General features: G+C 47.0%; 1 protein-coding gene across 1 annotated transcript in view; it reads left to right on the top strand.

Moving 5' to 3' along the window:
- Positions 1-8,701, top strand: part of CDK5RAP1 (CDK5 regulatory subunit associated protein 1) — a 64,244-nt gene extending 55,543 nt beyond the window's left edge. Inside the window, exon 15 of the mRNA XM_061437286.1 lies at positions 5,530-8,701. Coding sequence (XP_061293270.1) covers positions 5,530-5,592 — 63 coding nt within the window. The 3' untranslated portion in view covers positions 5,593-8,701. The remainder of the gene's footprint in view (positions 1-5,529) is intronic.
- The last annotated feature ends 10,337 nt before the right edge of the window (positions 8,702-19,038 follow it).

Raw genomic sequence — 19,038 nt, 5'->3', positions numbered from 1 at the left:
GCATCTTGTGGCCGATACCTGCAAAGGAAGGCTTAGTCAGACACCACATTCCCAGTGGACCACAGGGCTGCCAGTATATTTGTATTGGTTGTGCACATGCCAGGGTCCTAGCTCTTATAGGAAGGTGCCACTCACATTGTCAATATTCTGATCAGTATACCGTATTCGAGGGACGGCGTTTTAGCCCATGACAGTCAGTATCTTGAGGAAGGGCCCCTTTTTCTACAGCTTATTTAACTTTGCGCAGAGGTGTCTATGGGCTGGTGGCACCCTTTAAGTACAGGCCATGCCCTGCCCAGATCTTAACTGTACGGTCCCACATTCTCCTACCAGTCTTCCGGATTCAGATAGCCTTTCAGTGATCTGAGTCACCAGCTGGGGAACTCAAGTGTTTTGAATGATCAAGCTGCGAGTGTTGTCACTCCTGTGGTAGTCAAGGTCTCTCCTTGTTTTCAGGCAGCTAATGTATAGCAGTGTCCTTGTTGATGTGAGCTTATCACATGCCAGTCCCTTTGTGGAGTGTGAATGGATGTCAGTTGCTCTAAACTCCGCACAGTGCTGAGATGGAAGGCCTGTGTTCTTATTTTTTACTTGGTGAAACTCGTGTTTACAGAGTGGCCAGTATGCTCACCTTTACCCACTGTCTGCCCCCAGCTGGTAGTTTTGCCTGATCAGGACTAAACCACCCCAGGAATCAGCCCTCGGCTTGGCAGCCTCCACTCACTTGGTCACTGGGCTATCCTAGCGTGTTAGCTCAGTGTACCAAGGCCGGAGTCATCTCCCTATGAGTGAGACCATTTCGGGGCTTCTCTCTTTTTAAAGCCCATTCCCTTGTTCTGGGAGAGCCGCTGGCTTTGTCTCACTCACTTGGTCACTGGGCTATCCTAGCGTGTTAGCTCAGTGTACCAAGGCCGGAGTCATCTCCCTATGAGTGAGACCATTTCGGGGCTTCTCTCTTTTTAAAGCCCATTCCCTTGTTCTGGGAGAGCCGCTGGCTTTGTCTGATGGTGGCACTGGTCAGTCCACACTATGATATTGGTGGCAGCCATAATGTAGGAAGCTCACCTGTGTGTATTGAATGACTAAGTTAACCTATTCATCCACTTCTTGGGGCCCTCCTGTGGGCAGGGCACTGGATGCTCCCGCTGACCATTGGCTGTGGGGCATCTTCCTCTTGGCTGACGCTGAGCAGCCTTAGTGACTGAATGTGTAAGCTGCGTAAGTCTCCACTCTACTTCTTGGGATGTGTCCATAGGTATTTCCTTAATGAGTATTGGTTCATGTTCATACTGGTCAGTTGTGTTAAGCCCTTCATCTGCAACAATTCTCCCAGCGAATCTGGCACCAGACAATATTATTATCATCCTCTGCAGCGGAGGAGCCTCAGTGCTAATGAGAAGGCAGGGTCTAGACCCAGGCAGGAGAGCCCTGTTTGACTCTGAGCTCAGCTGTGTGACCCAGTAGAGATTACTTCCCTCCCCTGCTGGTCAGATTCCTCTGTTCCCAGGAGTCTATTGTCTTTTCCTTTGCTCATGTTTTAGGTAACATGGAGGTTTGTGTCTTGGGGCCTTTCCCCTCAGTGAAGCAAGTAGACTCTGAGCTCCTCTCTGTTTGGATTTCCTAATCAGTCAAGTTTTGTAAAATTGGGCTTGTCAACTTTCGCCATGTGCCGGCATGGCCCAAGTCAAGCTGCCTGTTATTTACTGACACCATAGGAAGAACTGCTATTGCAGAAATGTTGGGAAGGACATATGGGAATCCACTGACAATCCTTCACATTGGATAAGTTTGGCTTTTGAAAAAACTCACCTCTTCATTATTTTTTAATTTTATCCTCATCAGTGAGGAGTTAGAATTAGTGTCTCAGGAAACATGTAAGTGTCTTGTGAGGGAAAAATAAGAAATTCTGTGCCTGTGACTGAGTTGATGGCAGTATTGTTAGACATTGTCTTGAGAGGAGCCTGCTGATAATTCTAGTAATAAATCTCCCATTTTTTTAAAAGCAGTTGCCTAACAGGCCCCTGTTAACACCTACTGCGTTAGGCAGAGTAATGTACGTTTTAGCCGGAAAGTGGTATGGTGAAAGAGATTCAAAACACAGAACCCAAGTCATCTATCCTTTGACGAGCTGGCCTATGCTTGTTTCCCTCCTGGAGTTTTGACCTTTTCTCTTGTGTATTGTTTATTGAGAGTTCTTACCTCGTCCGGTGCCGATCGGTTGGTGTTGGTGGGCACAAGTTTTCAGGAGGTGCCTTACTCCTGCTTCTGCCTCCGATCTGTCAGAGGAAAAGCGCCATCCCATTTTTATAGACCAGTGTCTCTCGGAAAAGTCTTTGGACATGTAGGGACACCATCCAAGCCTACTGATAAGGGTGATGTGATACAGGCTGACTTCCAAGATCAGCACCTGCTAATGGTTTTGATGTCTGTGTCTTTCTGAGATGTTCTGCAGGCCAAGTAACTGTTCCCTTCTTTTTAATCTTCACAGGCCTGTTAGCTTTAAAAATTTTTTTACATTTAATTATCTTTTTTTGTCTGGGCTTTTCTCTGGTTGCAGCAAGTGGGAGCTACTCTTTAGTGGCAGTGCATGGGATGCTCATTGCTGTAGCATCTCTTGCTGCGGAGCAGGGGCTCTAGGGAGCTTGGGTTTGATCCCTGGTCCCAGAAGGTATCACATGCCTCGGCGCAACCCCGCCCGTGGGCCACAGCTACTGAGCCTGCACTCTAGAGCCTGTGCTCCTCAACAAGAGAGCCCCCGCAGAGAAGGCTGTGCGCCATAAGTAGGGAGTGGCCCCTGCTCACCACAACTATTGAAAGCCCACATGCAGCAGTGAAGACCCAGCACAACCAAGAAATAAATAAAAAATTTTTTAATTAAAAAAAAAAAGAGTCTGGGTTAAGAATTCAGTTCAAAGGGATTATATGGTCCCTCTCTCTTGGGTTTAAGCAGCTCTCCAGCCACATGAAATTCCCCTGCACTCATCTAGTATTGTCTGCCTCTTACGCGCCCCTCACTGGGCAGTCTTTGTCCCCTGTAACATGCTAATTATCTGCTGCTTCATGATAAAGGGCTCTGAGTCCAACTGAGCTGGGTAGTAACATCATGGTGAGCCCTCTCCTGGAGATTCTCTGAGTATATTTGCCTCTCTAGGCCTCTCAGCTGTCTACCATAAAGGACCTGTGTGCTCACTCATTCCTATATTGCCACAAATATATATTGTACCAGGCACTGTTCCTGGGGGCTTCCCTGGTGGCTCAGACAGTAAAGAGTCTGTCTGCAATGCGGGAGATCTGGGTTCGATCCCTGGGTCAGGAAGATCCTGGAGAAGGGAATGGCTACCCATTCCAGTATTCTTGCCTGGAGAATTCCATGGTCAGAGGAGCCTGGAAGGCTGTTACAGTCCATGGGGTTGCAAAGAATCAAACACGACTGAGCGACTAACACATATACACTCTTCCTGGAGGCGGTAGAAGGGTGTACAACTCACAGGGTCCCAGCCCTAATGGAGCTGATGGTCCAAGTGAGAGAGACTGACACTCGCCAACCTACCCACAGATGAGTGGATGATCGTGGGTCAGGGTCTGAAGCAAATGAAGCTGGTTCTGGAAGCTTCACTAGTTGGGATTGCATTGGGCAGAGCATCTGGAAGGTTCTCTGGGAGTCTTCAGGGCAGGTGTGGGCCTGGCCCTGCCCTCTTTTCCTAGTGGAGAAAACCGGCTGTCCCTGCAGGGATCATTATCACCTGGGGGTGGGGGTCATTGTTAAAAGTTTTAATTCTTGGATCCTCCCTTCCCTAACTCTTAAATACTTTAATAAGTCAGGGTTGAGTTGAAGAAATTTGTTGAAAAAGCCTCCACAAATGGTCCAGGCGAGTGGCCCAGGTTTGAGAACCACTGGTCTAGCCCATTCCATGCCCTTTTTTTTTTTTTTTTGCAGATGAGAACACTGAGTTCTAGAGAGGAGGTTATGTATGTGCCTCAGGACGCCAAGAAGTCCAGCTGATTTAGGATCTGAACTCAAATCTTCTTGCTATTAATAGATATCAAATCTCCCCCCAAACCCACTGTTACTTTCTGCTGTGAGCCAGGGAGATGGGATCGTCAGTGAGTTCTTTCCTATCCCTGAAGAAAAGTGTGACGCTCTCAGTGACCCTTGGCCTGTGTTCATGCCTGCGTTCATTCGGTGGATATCACTGAGTACTTTCTCTTTGCCATGTACTGCGGTAGGCTGTGGGGACTAGGTAGTGGGCCAGACACACAGGTTCTCCTTCACGGAGCTCACACCTTAGTGGGGGACACTGTTAATAGGTTGACTTCTGATAGTGATATTAAAAAAAAAAAAAGATGGAGAGAGGGAGTGAGTTCTCTTTGGACAGGGTGTCAGGTGATGAGTGACATTTTATCCCTGATGGGGGAAATATGAGGGGTCCAGGCCTGCAGAGGTCTGGGGCTTGGAAAAGTACAAAGAACCTGACATGGGTAAGAACTTGACTAGTTCAAGAGGTAGGAGGAAAGATTCCTGGCTGAAGGCAGAGAAAACTGCCCCGGGAGACAAGTATAGGTTTTACTCCTGCTCTGGACACCAGTGAAGGGAAACAAATATGAGCTTCGGCCCAGAGGTGTGCTCCGTGCTACCCTGAGCTAGAACTGCTTTTTCAGGGGAACTTCAAGCAGGGTCATGACATGATTTGCTCAGCTCCCTTTCCTTTCCCTAATTACCCCAGGAATGAGGCTTGAAGGGTGTCAAGAGCCTGATGTACTGCTCGTCTGTATTCAGGATTTGCCAGTCTCTAGCAGCAGCAGCCCAGACTTCTTCTCACTTATTATCTCATTTAATGGCTCCCTCAATTCTATGCCTATGCCGTGGGTGTCAGGCTTTTTCTGTATTTTAGAGAAGCCCCAGTCATCTGTTAGGTGCCTAGCACTCCATGTTCTGTGATTGATTGAGTGCATCCTGACATGATCATGCCATGGTGTTCCCACAGCTTTACAATGTAAGAGTCGGGGAGAGGGGGTGATTTGGACTCATGGGATGGGGGCTGATTTGGACTCAATGCCTGAAGTGGAGAGTGGGGGCTGGGGTGGGGATTGGGCTGGGGCCCTGCCTTCAGGCAGGCTCAGCATTTTGCTGCAGGGCCCCTCCAACCTCCACAGTATGTTCTCATACTGTGAACCTCAGCTCCAGTTCCAGTTGCCAAAGATCCCATTTTCGTCTTTGCTGAAATGTCGATGCCTAGAACAAATGACAGCTGACCTTTTCTCAGAGGGCAGAAGGTGTACCCGATGATAGCAGAAGACAGAACCGACTGTCCAGGCTCTTATTTTTCTTGGACCTTTGAGGGAAATGGAACCACCTTTTACGTGAAAATCTGTGACATCTGTTGGTGGGTGTGAACTTTGATTTCAGTGTTTCCAGTGATTCTTTGGAGCCAAAGAATGAACCCAACTCCATGTTCTGGAAGGGGCATATCTGGAATGCAACCTCTGATGGGGCCTCCTGGTCTTTGTCTCTCTCTCCTTGAACTTTAGGAGATGTGGCAGTCTTTGAATTCTGCTAATCCAGGATCCATGGGAGGTGTTTCACTCAGATGAGGTTTATCAGGCGGGACACAAGGATGCGGTTGTTCTCAAGCTCTCAGTGATTTGACCTGCTGACTCTTGGAGGGTAGGCCCTTTCCAGTCTGGCCGAGACTTAGCCCCACAGGAGGCTGGGTAAGTGCCAGCCCTTGACGGCTTCTATATGAAGATGTCACAATGAACCAGGTCAACTTGGGGGCATCCTGTTTCCAATTGTCTCTCTCTCTCTCAATTCATTTTTGTATGAGTTATTTTTTCTGGGGTTTTCACTTATGACACTGGATTTAATGTTTTTTAGACCCCAGTTCTGATGCAAATGCTGCCACCTCCCTCTGTTTTCTCTACTGGATCCCAGAAGTCCTAGTCCTAGAGGAGAGAAGAGGGGTAGAATGACTGTAAGGGAGGACTATATTGGCAAGTGTTACCTTTGATTCTTGGTATGTTGTCTTTTCATGACTACTCTGTTATAAAAATTTCCAGGGATTTCCCTGGTGGTCCAGTGTTAAGAATCCACCTTCCAATGGTCAGAAAACTGAGATCCCACATGCCTCGGGACAGCTAAGCCTGTGTGCTGCAACTACTGAGCCTGTACATTGCAACAAGAGAAGCCCATGGATGCTGCAACGAAGACCCAGTGCAGCCAAAAATAAATTAATAAAACAATTAAAAAATTAAACATTTCCAATTTTCCTTTTGCTTTCATTGTCCCTTGAGTTATTTAGAGGTTTGTAGTCTAATTTAGAATCATCCTCATGTCTCCTAATGTATCGATCTGTTACTGATTTTTAACTAATGATATTGTGGTTATGTATTTAAACTTTTTGCATTTGTTGAGTATTGTTTTATGTCACAGCATGTGGTCTGTCTTGACGAAGAACTCATGAGCTCTTTGGCTATGCATGAGCCAAGATGATGTAAGCCAACCACCTGCTATATTGCCCACTAATCACAATTTAAATCTCTGAACAGAATATAAAAGGAAAATACCCCAAAGCTCTGAGAGTAAATAATAATAGGTAAGGGAAGGAGGTAAAGTTTTTCAGGCATAAACTTCCTTTTTTCCCTTAGGTTTTCTTCTTTGATTCCTGGGGAGCCCCTGCGCTGAAAGTGTGCAGCACATTGGACTACAAAATCTCCGTAAGATTTCCTCTATATTCTGGCTGAAAGTGACAGTGTTAGTTGCCCAGTCGTGTTTGACTCTTTGCGACCCCATGGACTGTACTGTCCATAGAATTCTCCAGGCAAGAATACTAGAGTGGGTTGCCATTTCCTTCTCTAGGGGATCTTCCCAACCCAGGGATCAAACCTGGTCGCCCACATTGCAGGCAGATACTTTACTGTCTGAGCCACCATGGAAGCCAAGTCATGTGAAAGTGAAAGGATTAGTCACTCAGTCGTGTCCAACTCTTTGTGACCCCATGGATTGTAGCCCATCAGGCTCCTCAGTCCATGAGATTCTTCAGGCAAGAATACTGAAGTGGGTGGCCATTCCCTTCTCCATTATTCTGGCTAGAGGACTGGATAAATGGGCTTCATTTGAGCTCATGAGATAATAGAAAATAGGTATATTGGTCTCTGCCTCCAATTCCTGGCACAGAGCTCCTAAAACCCTTGTAAATTCCTAAGTGATAAATGCAATAAGAGCATCTTTTGTTCTAATGAAGTGACACTGGATGGTGGCTCCTGGGTGGTTTCTGGATAGGAGTTGGCCACCAGAAAGACCAAGCCGTGATTAGGAGGTTGGAAATTTCAGCCTCACCTTCCATCCTCTAGAGAAGGGAGATGGACTGGAAATGAAGTTAATGATTGATCATGCCAAATTGAGGAGCCTCCTATACAATCCCAGAAGTACAGGATTTGGAGAGCTTCTAGGTTGGTGAACAGATTTACATCAGGAGGCTGATGCACCCCAGATCCACAGGAACAGAAGCTCCTGGGCTTGGGACCATCCCAGACTTTGCCCTGCATCTCTTCATCTGGCTGTTCATCTGTATCCTTTATCATATCCTTTTGTAAACTGAGTTTATGAACTGAGTTACTTTAAATTCAGTGAGCTGTGCTAGCCGGTTAATCAAACCTAAGGAAGGGGGTCATGGGAACCTTCAGTTTGTAGCTGGTTGGTCAGAAGCACAGATAACAGCTTGGGGATGCAACCAGTGTCTGAAGGACATTAAACTGTGGGCATGTATAAGTGTGATTAAAAAGAAAAATTTGAAAGATTAGGAAATATATATGTATGGCTATAGGGGCTATCTTAATATCAAACCAATGTAAATTTTAGAACAAGGTATTGTATCAGGGATCAAGAGAGACATTATATAATAATAGAAGAGTCAGTTTACCTAGAAGCCGTAGTAATCCTAAACATGTCTATATCTAACAACAGATCACATGAAGGAAAATCTGACAGAAATGAAAAGAGAAATAGAGAAACCCACAATTACATTTGGAGATTTCTTTGATTAACCAACAGGTTAACCAATGATTAACCAACATTCTTCTTTCAGTTGATAGAAAAAGTACACAGAAAATCAAACACATAGAGAAGCTGAACAACACTTCCAACTAATTTGAACCAACTGACCTGTACAGGACAATCTACCCAGCAACAGTAGAATGGAATGTTTTCAAGACTGTATGAAGCATTCACCAACAGACTATATTCTGGTCCATAAAACAAACTTAAAAAAATCAAAGTATATTCTTTGATTACTGTTGTTGTTCAGTTGCTAAGTCGTGTCCAACTCTTTGTGGCCCCATGGACTGCAGCACGCCAGGCTGCCTTGTCCTTCACTATCTACCAGAGTTTGCTCAAACTCATGTCCATTGTCCATGTTGGTGATGCCATCCAACCATCTCATCCTCTGTCGCCCCTTTCTCCACCTGCCCTCAGTCTTTCCCAGCATCAGGGTCTTCTCCAAAGAGTTGGCTCTTTGCAACAGGTGGCCACAAGAAGCTTTCTAAGAAATAGACGTGCTTGATTTCATGTAGTCCCCCTTTACCAAAATCACACATATACTGTCCTTCCCCCCTACCCTGTTTGGAACAGTCTCTCAGAGTTATCTGAGGTGCTGTCTCCTGGGCTGCAGTTCTCATAGTGCCCCAAATAAAACTTAACTTGCAACTCTCATGTTGTGCATTTTTCTTAAGTCGACAATAGGATAGAAGGTGAAACTACAAACATCAATTGCATTTGTATATTGACAAGTAAGAGCTGTATATTAAAATGAAGACTATATTTTACAGTAGCACAAAAAATAAGCTACTTAGGTATAAATCCCTCAAAACCTGTTCCTGAATAGTCTTTGTGTCAAAAACTACAGAGTTGATGACATAAATCAAAGCAGACCTTAAAAAAAAAATGGAGAGACACGTGTTCATGGGTTGGAAGGTGCAATATTGTTAAGAAATGCATTCCTTACAAATTGCAATCCCAAGAAAAATTCCAGTAGACTTTTTCTTAGAAATTGACAGTCTGATTCTATCATTAATATTGAAAACCCAAAGCACTAGAATAACCAGAACGATTCTGAAAAAGAACAACAAAGTTTTATTTGGCAAAAGAATGAAAAACAGGGCCACGTGGGGTGGGGGTGGGCACAGATTGGGAGAGAATCTGAAGTTGGGCTTGTGTCAAGGACATGTAAAGAACTCTCAAAATTCAACATCACAACCCTGTGATGTTCTCTCCAGGATCTCACCATTAAAATTTAAAAAAACATTTTATTTACGTTTAATTGGAGGATAATTGCTTTACACTGTTGTGTTGGTTACTGCCATATAACAACGTGAATCAGTCATAACTATATATATCCCCTCCCTCTTAAGCCTCCCTCCCTTTCACCCCCATCCCACTCCTCTAGGTTATCACAGAGCACAGGGCTATTATAGCAACTTCCCACTAGTTATCTATTCTGGCCTCCATTGAATAACTTCTCTTCCTATCATATGCATTGTGTTCTCTATTTATAAGATGCAAATAGCACATGGCAGGAAATTTGAAAGTTCAGAGAAATACGAAGAAGGGAAAAGAGATTCTGAGTGACAGCATTGGTATTTCTTTTTTTTGCATACCGAATATAATTTTTATTTTGCTTTTGAAAAATTAGCAGTACCATCAAAAGCATTTTTTGTATATCGTTACAATTTTGGAAAACTTTCTAATGATTTCACGAGTGCGTGTGCCAAGTTGCTTCAGTCGTGTTTGATTCGTTGTGACCCCTTGGACTGTAGCCTGCCAGGCTCCTCTGTCCATAGGATTCTCCAGGCAAGAATATTGGAGTGGGTTGCCATGCCCTCCTCCAGGGGATCTTCCCAACCCAGGGATTGAATCCGAGTCTCCTGTATTGCAGATAGATTCTTTACCACTGAGCCACTGGGGAAACCCCTAATGATCTCATACTTGGCTCGAATATTTCCTTTTTATTTTTTTCTAGTATTTTTTTTTTTCTTTCCGCTTCATTAGTATCTGTATTTCATCGCGTGCTTTAATATATCTATTCTTAGGATGATTAGGACAGACGGATTCTCAGAAGTGGGCCCAAAACCTCGCCTCTCTTCAGTGCCCCTCACGGTCTAGGTTTGCATTCCCTGCTGGTTGAGACGGGTGGGGGGATGAGTCAGCACTCTTGTTTTCCTAGGTATTGTCTGTTGAGTGTCTGGACATGTGCTGGGCATGTCCTACTGGTCAGGAAATGGCATTGCCGTAATGCTTCACAGGGATTGTACATTAGACTTAATGGAAATGAATACATTATCGAGCCCTGGCAGGCTTTTAGGTGTTACGGCTGAAGTCTGGGAGAGTCACTCCATGGTGCCAGTGGCATGCCTTGGTCATAGTTGGCACTCAGCATTGAGTGACCTTCACTACAGTGGGGGATCTGAGGGAGAGGGTGTGGGGTCCCTTTAGGCAAGGCGTTCAGGGATGGCCTCCACGTCAGTTGACATTATTGTATCAGAAATGTGTGACATGAAGGATCCAAACATGCAGAGATTTGGGAGAGAAGGATGGGTGCAGGATGAAAGTACACTGTGTCTTAAGTGGGCAAGAGCATGAAAGCAGGCCTGGGGGCTTTAAACATGCTTGTTACATGATTTGCTCAGCCCCCTTTTCTTTCCCTAATTGCCCCAGAATGAGGCTTGAGGGCTTCCCAGGTGGCGCTAGTGGTAAAGAATCCGCCTGCCAATGCAAGAGACCTAAGAGATGTGGGTTTGATCACTGGGTTGGGAAGATCCCCTGGAGGAGTGCATGGCAACCCACTCCAGAATTCTTGTCTGGAGAATCCCATGGACAGAGGAGCCTGGAGGTGGCAAAGAGTCAGACACAACTGAGTGACTTAGCATGCAGGAATGAGGCTTAAAGGGTATCAGGAGATTGCTGTAGAGCTCATCTGTATTCAGGATTTTCCAGTCTCTAGCCCAGACTTCTCACTTATTATCTCATTTAATGGCTCCCTCAATTCTAAAGCCTATCCTGTGGGCCTCAGGCTTTTTCTGTATTTTAGAGAAGCCCCAGTCATTTGTTAGGTTCCTAGCACTCCATGTTCTGTGATGGGGTGCCATCCTGGCATGATCATGCTGTGGTGTTCCCACAGCTTTACAATGTAAGAGTCGGGGAGAGGGGGTGATTTGGACTCATGGGGTGGTTAATGTCTTAAGTGGGGAGTGGGAGCTGGGGTGGGGGTTGGGCTGGGCCCTGACTTCAGGCAGGCTCAGCATTTTGCTGCAGGGCTCTCCAACCTTCCTGTTCTCATACTGTGAACCTCAGCTCCAGTTCCAGTTGCCAAAGGTCCCGTTTTTGTCTTTGCTGAAATGGATGCCTAGAACAAGTGACAGCTGACCTTTTCTCAGAGGGCAGAACGTGTAGCTGGTGATAGCAGAAGACAAAGCCGACTGTCCTGGCTCTTATTTTTCTTGGACCTTTGAGGGAAACAGAATCATCTTTTCAGTGAAATTTGTCATGCCTGTTGGTGGGTGTGAACTTTGATATCAGTGCTTCCATTGGTTCTTTGGTGCCAAGGAATGAATCCAACTCCATGGTCTGGAAGGAGCATATCCGGAACGCAGTCTCTGAAGGCCCTGGGGGCCTCCCAGGTCTTTGTCTCGCTCCCTCCTTGAACTTTCGGAGGTGGGGCAGCCTTTGAATTCTGCTAATCCAGGATTCAGGGGAAAGTATTTCAGGCAGGTATGGTTTATCAGGCTGCACACAAGGACATGTTTGTTCCCAAGGTCTAAGTGATTTGACCTGCTGATTCTTGAAGAGCAGGGCCCTTTCAAGTCCGGCCAAGTCTTGGCTGGATCACAGTTCCAGAAGATAAGGCAGAGACCAATTCTTAATGACCTTTGTGTGAAGATGTCTTAATAGGACTGGCTGAGCCATGGTTGGCATCAGGGTTTTGACCTTTCAGAGGTATTTTTTTTTTAATGTATTCATTTCTTTATGGCTGTGCTGTGTCTTCATTGCTGTGCATGGTCTTTCTCTAGTTGTGGCAAGCGCGGGTGCTCTCTAGTTGCGATGTCTGGGCGTCTCATTGCGGTGTGTCTTGTTGCACAGCAGGGGCACTAGGCACATGGGCTTCCCGTAGTTGTGGCTTGCGGGCTCAGTAGTTGTGCACTGGCTTAATTACCTTGCAGCGTGTGGTATTTTCCTGGACCAGGGATTGAACCCATGTCCCCTGCGATGGCAGGCAGATTCTTAACCACTGAAGTCCCATAGGTGTTTTTTAGTGACCTGCATAGAGCCGTGTGCATGCTTGTATGTTTGTCTGAATATATGCTTGTCTGTGTCATCTAGTCCCCTGGACTTGTCAGTCATGTGTGGCTTTCCTTCCTCAGTTTCCTTCTCTTGTGCACTTGCTCTCAGATCTTTGCCAGCAATGGGAATTCACAGAGGCCTCCTGTAGGGAACTTACCTCCCTGAACTCTTCGGTTGCTTGTAAAATTTGGGTTAATTTTCATTTGTAGGGTACATATCTTTCATGAGATTTTCAGTGAGCTTTGTGATTTATCAAAGGTGAAAGGTTAGTGTTTTAGAAAGAGGCAAAATTTCTGTGCACAGGCTCTGGGGCCAGACAGGCCTGTCTGTGAATCCTGGTTCAGCTACTTACTCTTCTGTGGCCTTGGGCTGTCATCCAACTTTTTTTGTGCCTTCGTTTCCTTGTCCATAAAGTAGGGATAATATTGTCCCTTTCATAGGGGTGCCTTGTGGATCAAATGAGGTGAATAAATCAAACAGTTAGCACCATGCTTGGCATATATGCGTGTGGGCATGCTAAATCACTTCAGTCGTGTCTGACTCTGCGACCCTATGGACCGTAGCCCACCAGGCTCCTCTGTCCATGGGATTTCCCAGGCATGAATACTGAAATGGGTTGCTATGCCCTTCTCCAGGGGATCTTCCCAACCCAGGAATGGAACATGAGTCTCCTGCATTGCAGGTGGATTCTTTACCGTCTGAGCTACCAGGGAAGCCCCTTGGCATACATGAGTATTCCATAATTTACTACCGTCATCATCATCATATAATTTTGCATCATTTTTTTCAGAATTTTTTTTTTTTTTTTTTGGTCTACCTTTCTCTCAGATTTTATACCGTTTTCCTAGACTTTGGCAACTATTTATACTTTATTTGCTATAAGAAAATATGGATTTGGGGTTTTTTTTTAACTGAAATATTGGATTCTTTATAATGCTTTTACCAGAATTAAGGCAGGCATAGAGACATTTTAATGTCACTAGAGTTTTTGCTTTCAATGGGAGGACAGAGTTCTGTTGACACATCCTACCACAATGATACATGTGAATATATCTTGTCACAGATGCATGAGTGGTTTCAAAAGGTTAAATATTTAAGACATGTTTGCAGATGTCTTTGTTTTGACTCTGTTTCTTTTCCACCCAATTGCCCCACAGATGTCAATGTGTTAGGCCTATGGTCTCTGCTTTGTTAATAGGTCAAAGCTGAATGTGTCTATGCCTAGAGGAGTTTTTCATTCATTCCCTGAGGGGCTACACATTGTTTTTGCTGCTTTCTCACTGAGTGACTTTACCATCCATGGGCTACATTTTGCTGCTTGAAAGTGCAACAAGTTGGCTCCCTATATAGCTATAGGTGTTTCTCTAATGGCATTTTACATATCAGCCAGCTTGGGTTTTACGGGTGTAGGGGTTGGGGTGGGTAGATGGATCTGGCTTTGCCTGAGATGGAGAGAGGATCATGTCATGGAAATCACACTGAAAAGATAGAAGATTGCGACCACAACCACCAAACCCCTGTTAATAAGCACTCAAAAAATGCTTTCCATCCTTACAACAACCTGCATTCAGCAGCAGCGGCAGCACATTACCATCACCCACATCCCCATTTAGAGATGAAGAGACTGGGGCTCAGAGAAGCTGCTATTCCTCTACAAAAGTGGCAGGGCTGGGATTCAAGCACAGATGTGCCTGAAACCAAAGCCTTGACCTAGGACGTGCCGTTTGTCTTCTCATGCCCCTGGTCTGTGAGATTCTTGGGGGCTGGGGCATGTCTCACTCACCTTGTACATCCCTGTCTCCACTCAGTGTGCAGTAAACATGGAACAAACGAAGTAATGGTCGAATAAATGAATGGATCGACTTCTCAGAGCCTCACTTTCTCTCCCTGACTGTCAAATCAGCTACCAGTTCCTTGCCTGCTTCTCTTATGGGGCATTATGGGAGTCAGATGACACGGTGGCTCTGAGTGTGTAAAGTGACAGCCTTATGTGAGGCAAGGAGAGTTCAGCCATCCATCCATCCATCAGTTCATCTATTTATGTATTCCTCAGACATTTATTAAGCACCAGCTATGTACCAGGCACCATGAATACATTAATGAGCCATGGTCTCTCCCCTCATGACTTATAGTCAGAGAGACAGACACAGGCCAAGTAAACAGACCAATAAAATTCAGTGAAATAAAGGACAAGTTGTGTTAAGAGTTTTGAAAGAAATGAAGCCTGAGATGGCAGTAGTTGAGGACCTCTCAGAGGAGATGGTTCCTAAGTTGATTTAAAGGATGAGAAGAAACCACCCAAGACAGGGTGAGGGGCTGAGGGAGAGGGAACAGCTTGGGTCAGCCTGCTATAGGGAAGATCTGGTGTGTTTGAGCAGCTCACAGGACAACGAAACTGAGGAGGATGGAGGGCTGACCTGGGGCCAGTCAGGAGGAGCCTCGTGGGCCGTGGTGAAGACCATGGATTTTCTTCTGAGTTGGAAACCATTAGAGGGTTTTAACCAGGAAGTGACATGATTCGGTTTATGTTTTGAAAAGTCTATTCTGGCTGCTACTTGGAGTCCAGGGGGAAGGCAGCCGGAATAATCCAGGTGAAAGATGGTGGAAGCCTTGTTCAGTGTGGTACTGTTGATGGATCTGAGAACTATTTAGAAAATAGGACCACAGGATTGGACCAGGCATTGGACTGGGTGTGGAGGAATCAGAGCCCTTACCTGGGGAGTTGTGGTCAGGACCACAGGATTGGACCAGGCATTGGACTGGGTGTGGAGGAATCAGAGCCCTTACCTGGGGAGTAGTGGTCGGGGTGGGGAAGAGTCAGTGCTTTCCATGTTCTTCCTTCTGGGCCCCTTTCTTTCTTTCAATAAATCTCTCCCCATTCTTTAGGCTATTATCCCAGTTGGTCAAAACACGTCCATCCTGTGTCATGTCCCTCAACACTCTTGGTTCTCGGTGGTCTCCCTCCTGGGTGACTCAGTGACTTTACTCCATGGAGCATAGAGGCTTCTCAGAGGTGCCCACTTTGGGGATTAGAAAGTGGAACAACAGAGGGCAGAGATCCAGCCCCCTGTCTCATTCTATCAGAGGAGCTCCCTTGTCATCTGTTTTATGTATCAGATTTCTTTTAAGCTTTTCTTTGAAGACATGGATCATGAGCCTTCAAAAATTGAAAATCACTTCTTAAAAAGATGTATTTCTTAAGAAGACCTTCAGGGGGGATCTTTTTGGGGAAGATCTTAGGTCACCAGAGCAGGTGAGCGGAGGAGGTGTTTTGGGCTGTTTGCTCCTTAGCTGAGCTTTGAGGCCTGGGATGGGGGTGGCAGCGGGAGGGACCATAGGGGTGGAGGGAGCAGGAGGGTGGTCTTTGGAGCCCCTGTCTTGACTTCTAGCATCAGAAGTGGTGTTGCCCTGCTGGCTGATGGGAGTGATCTCACAGTCTATCAGGGAGCACCCAGTGTTATCACAAGATTTAATGGGATAACAGTGTCTGCAGACTGCAGAGTGACATGCATCTGGTAAAGCCATAGGAGAGGAATGAGGATCTTCTAAGGCTCGAGGGAGAGGCTCTCTCCTGCTTGGACAGGTCATTCCTGCTGACGAGCAAGCCAGGGTCCTGAGGAAGTCTCCATTCAATCATTTTGCGCTTAGTATCTACCTTGCGCCGGGCAGTGTGATCACACACAGGTGGGAAAATTCTGGGCTGGGGGTAAAGATTCGCGTCTTCTCTGGGAAAGCGTGTTCCAGCCTCCACCTTATCTTAGGTGTGTCATATACACATCAAGGGTGAGGTCCAAGACCAGGACAGTCCTGCCCTCCTGCCTGAAGTCCTCCTGATGGCTCCTGCACTGGGGGCTCCTGTGGGGGACGTTTTTCCTTCAAGGTGAGGCTTGTAAAACAGGTTGAGGAGTCAGGTAAAGAACTCACAAGTGGTCTGCTCTGGGCTCCCACCTCCTCCTACCATCAGGGACCCTGCAGCAGACTGGTGAGCTCCCCCCATAATTTGGGCTGTATGGTAGAGAATCAGCCCCCAGGACGGTCTCCCCAGCAATTTCTCCAGTTTCACAGGCCAGCTGGGGTTCCTGGGCGGCTGACTACCTATTCATTCTAAGATAGAGCCTGCTTTGAGTCTCTATAAGAGTCTGAAGTTTTCTCCCATCTGCCTTTTTCTGGGGCAGGGCCCAACCAGCTGTGGGCTTTGACAGGTGCCCAGGTGTGGGAGGGGGCGTCCCTCTGCTTGGCCATCCCTCCATCCTTGGCAACTATGGTGCTGTTTACAGTTCAGACTGCAAAACCCTCTGGTGCCTGGCTTTTCTCTGCTCGCTGCTTTGCTCTGCCTGGGCCACGTGGGGCTGGCAGGTTGGTGGTGACGATGCTTCTGGATCTCTCCCTTGAAGGCTCTGCTCTTGGGCACATGAAAATCACTCTGCTGCTCACCACACCTTTGAGGCCAGGGGAGCTCTGAGGTGTGGCTGTCTCACAAGCACTCACCTGCGTGGGGGTCTGCCTGCTTCCCTCTCTGCTCAGGGCCTCCCAAACATCTGTCTCCTGTGGTCCCTCTCTTCTTAGGGACTCTTTTTCCTGCTTCCTTTCTCTTCCTCCCTCTTGAGCAGGGGAGCTTTCCTGTGTGCGCATGTTCCTCCCATCCTTTCCACACCCCATCCTCTCAGGGGCTAGGCTTTCGGAGTTCAAGCCCCCTTTCCATTTTCTGAGGCACTTACACCATCTAAGACACTGAATACAGAATTCAGAATACCTCTCTGAGGGGCTAAGGGAAAGCAGGAATGGCCAGGGAGACAATCCTTTCATTGAAACATTTCAGAACAGCCTGGCCACTTCCCAGAACCCCTTAACAAATTCAGAACCAGACTCCTCAAGCAAGAATCATCTTTACTGCAACTGTGATTTTCCACTGTGACTGTAGCCATTCTCGGACTCTCAAGGGCCTGAAGCACTTGTGGCTGAGGGGAGGGACTGGCTCTCAGTAAGAACTGGTTATTCCTTTGGAACGGTCAGCAGCAGGTAGTCCTGTGGATAGAAGCAGGAAGATGCGTCCCTTCAGTCCACACGGCGCACAAAGCCAGCTCTCCCCGAAGCTCTCCTGCCACACCCGAGAGGGACTGTATGCCCTGAGGACATGCCTTCCCCTGGTGGCCAGAGGGCACAGTCAGGAACCGACTGGACAGGGGGATAGAGTGGAGGGGGAGGAGGGTCTCGGGAATGTTTGTGAGTGAAGGGGCAGACCAGTCTTTGGGGCTTGTCCAGAAAGCCTTCGTATCAAGGTGACTCTCGTATTTTTGTAGCATTGGGGTTTGTCTTGCTTGGGTCACCCTGAGGTGGATTGGAGCCTTTCACTTGTTCCTACCCACAATGCTCAAACCTCTGCCAGACCTGACCATGTTGCTGGAATCCATCCCTTCCTGCACCCTTTCCCCCCACAAGAATAGGAGCTCCTGGAAAGTTTAGGCCCTGGGTCTAACTCATCTGTATCTCAGCATCACTCAGCACAGGGCCAGGCACAGAGCAGCCAGTCACATTTATTGCCTGAATTAATGAGTGAGTGATGAGGGCAGCCGTGGAAGGACGCACAGGTTGTGCACTGCTCAACTCTAGGTGGCGCCATTCATGTACACTATAGTATAGGTGCGTTCTAGAGCTGTACAATATGTCATCAACTTGACAGCGTGGGACAGTCTAGAAGTGAATTAATGAGTGAGCCACTGAGCCCACCCACACTTTCTCCCCTTGCCTCTCGGTTGTTGTTATGGTTCTTTAGTTGCTAAGTCATGTCCAACTGTTTGCAACTCCATGGAATATAGTCTTGTCCATGGGATTTTCCAGGCAAAAATACTGGAATGGGCTGCTATTTCCTTCTCCAAGGGATCTTCCTGACCCAAGGATCAAACCCACATCTCCTGCATTGGCAGGCAGATTCTTCACCACTGAGCCACTAGGAAGTCCCCCTGCCTCTATAGGTCTGGTTATGTGGTAGCTGTGCCGTGATTATTCTTCCGGGTTCTGGCCCCAACAGCCAGGATTTGTGGCATCATTTTTGAGCAGGCGGGCCCCTATGTTACCTCTAGTAGCCCTTCCAGCCCTGACCTGCTAGAGTCACCTGGAGCCAACCCTTCCCACTAGGGCCACCCTGGATTGAATCTAGGGCAGAGTCTGAGGTTGGGGGTGGGGAGCAGCACAGGTGAGGAGCTGGGGTTTTGTGATAGGAACTGCTGCTGTGCCCTCCTGCCTCCTGCTCAGTAACTTCTGGTCCTTGAAAGCAGATTCCTAGTGTTTCCTGAATGTCAGGACTGGGAACTGGGAGTGCTGGGTCCAGGACTGGGCATAACTGGCGATCCTGAAGCTCGAACTGTATGCCTGGGGTGGTGGGTCACATTCTGTCAAATGTTGGCCTTAATGGTTGCTCTTATTTGTCAGGGGAGCCCTCACTTCCGGCCCAGGGGGAGAGCTATCTTTCTCTCCATTACGCAAACAGAGACAACAGGCTGAGAGACTCTAGTGGCTTGCCTGAGGTTGTACAGCCAGGAGGTTCTGTGATTCTCTTTCTGCCTTGCACCAAATATCCCTTCCTGTGCTGCTGTTTAAGAGTGGGGGTCTTTTAAAGGCAGGAACAAAGAAATGAAGGGCAGCTCTAAGCTCTGTCCTTTCCTATCAGCCTCTTCTCATGTTCACCCACAGAGGGAAGGGCAGAGGGC

The sequence above is a fragment of the Bos javanicus genome, chromosome 13 (assembly GCF_032452875.1).
Source record: "Bos javanicus breed banteng chromosome 13, ARS-OSU_banteng_1.0, whole genome shotgun sequence".
NCBI classification, from domain to species: Eukaryota; Metazoa; Chordata; class Mammalia; order Artiodactyla; family Bovidae; genus Bos; species Bos javanicus.
The sequence above is the reverse complement of the archived record's forward strand: the minus strand, read 5'-3'. Positions and strand labels throughout refer to the sequence as shown.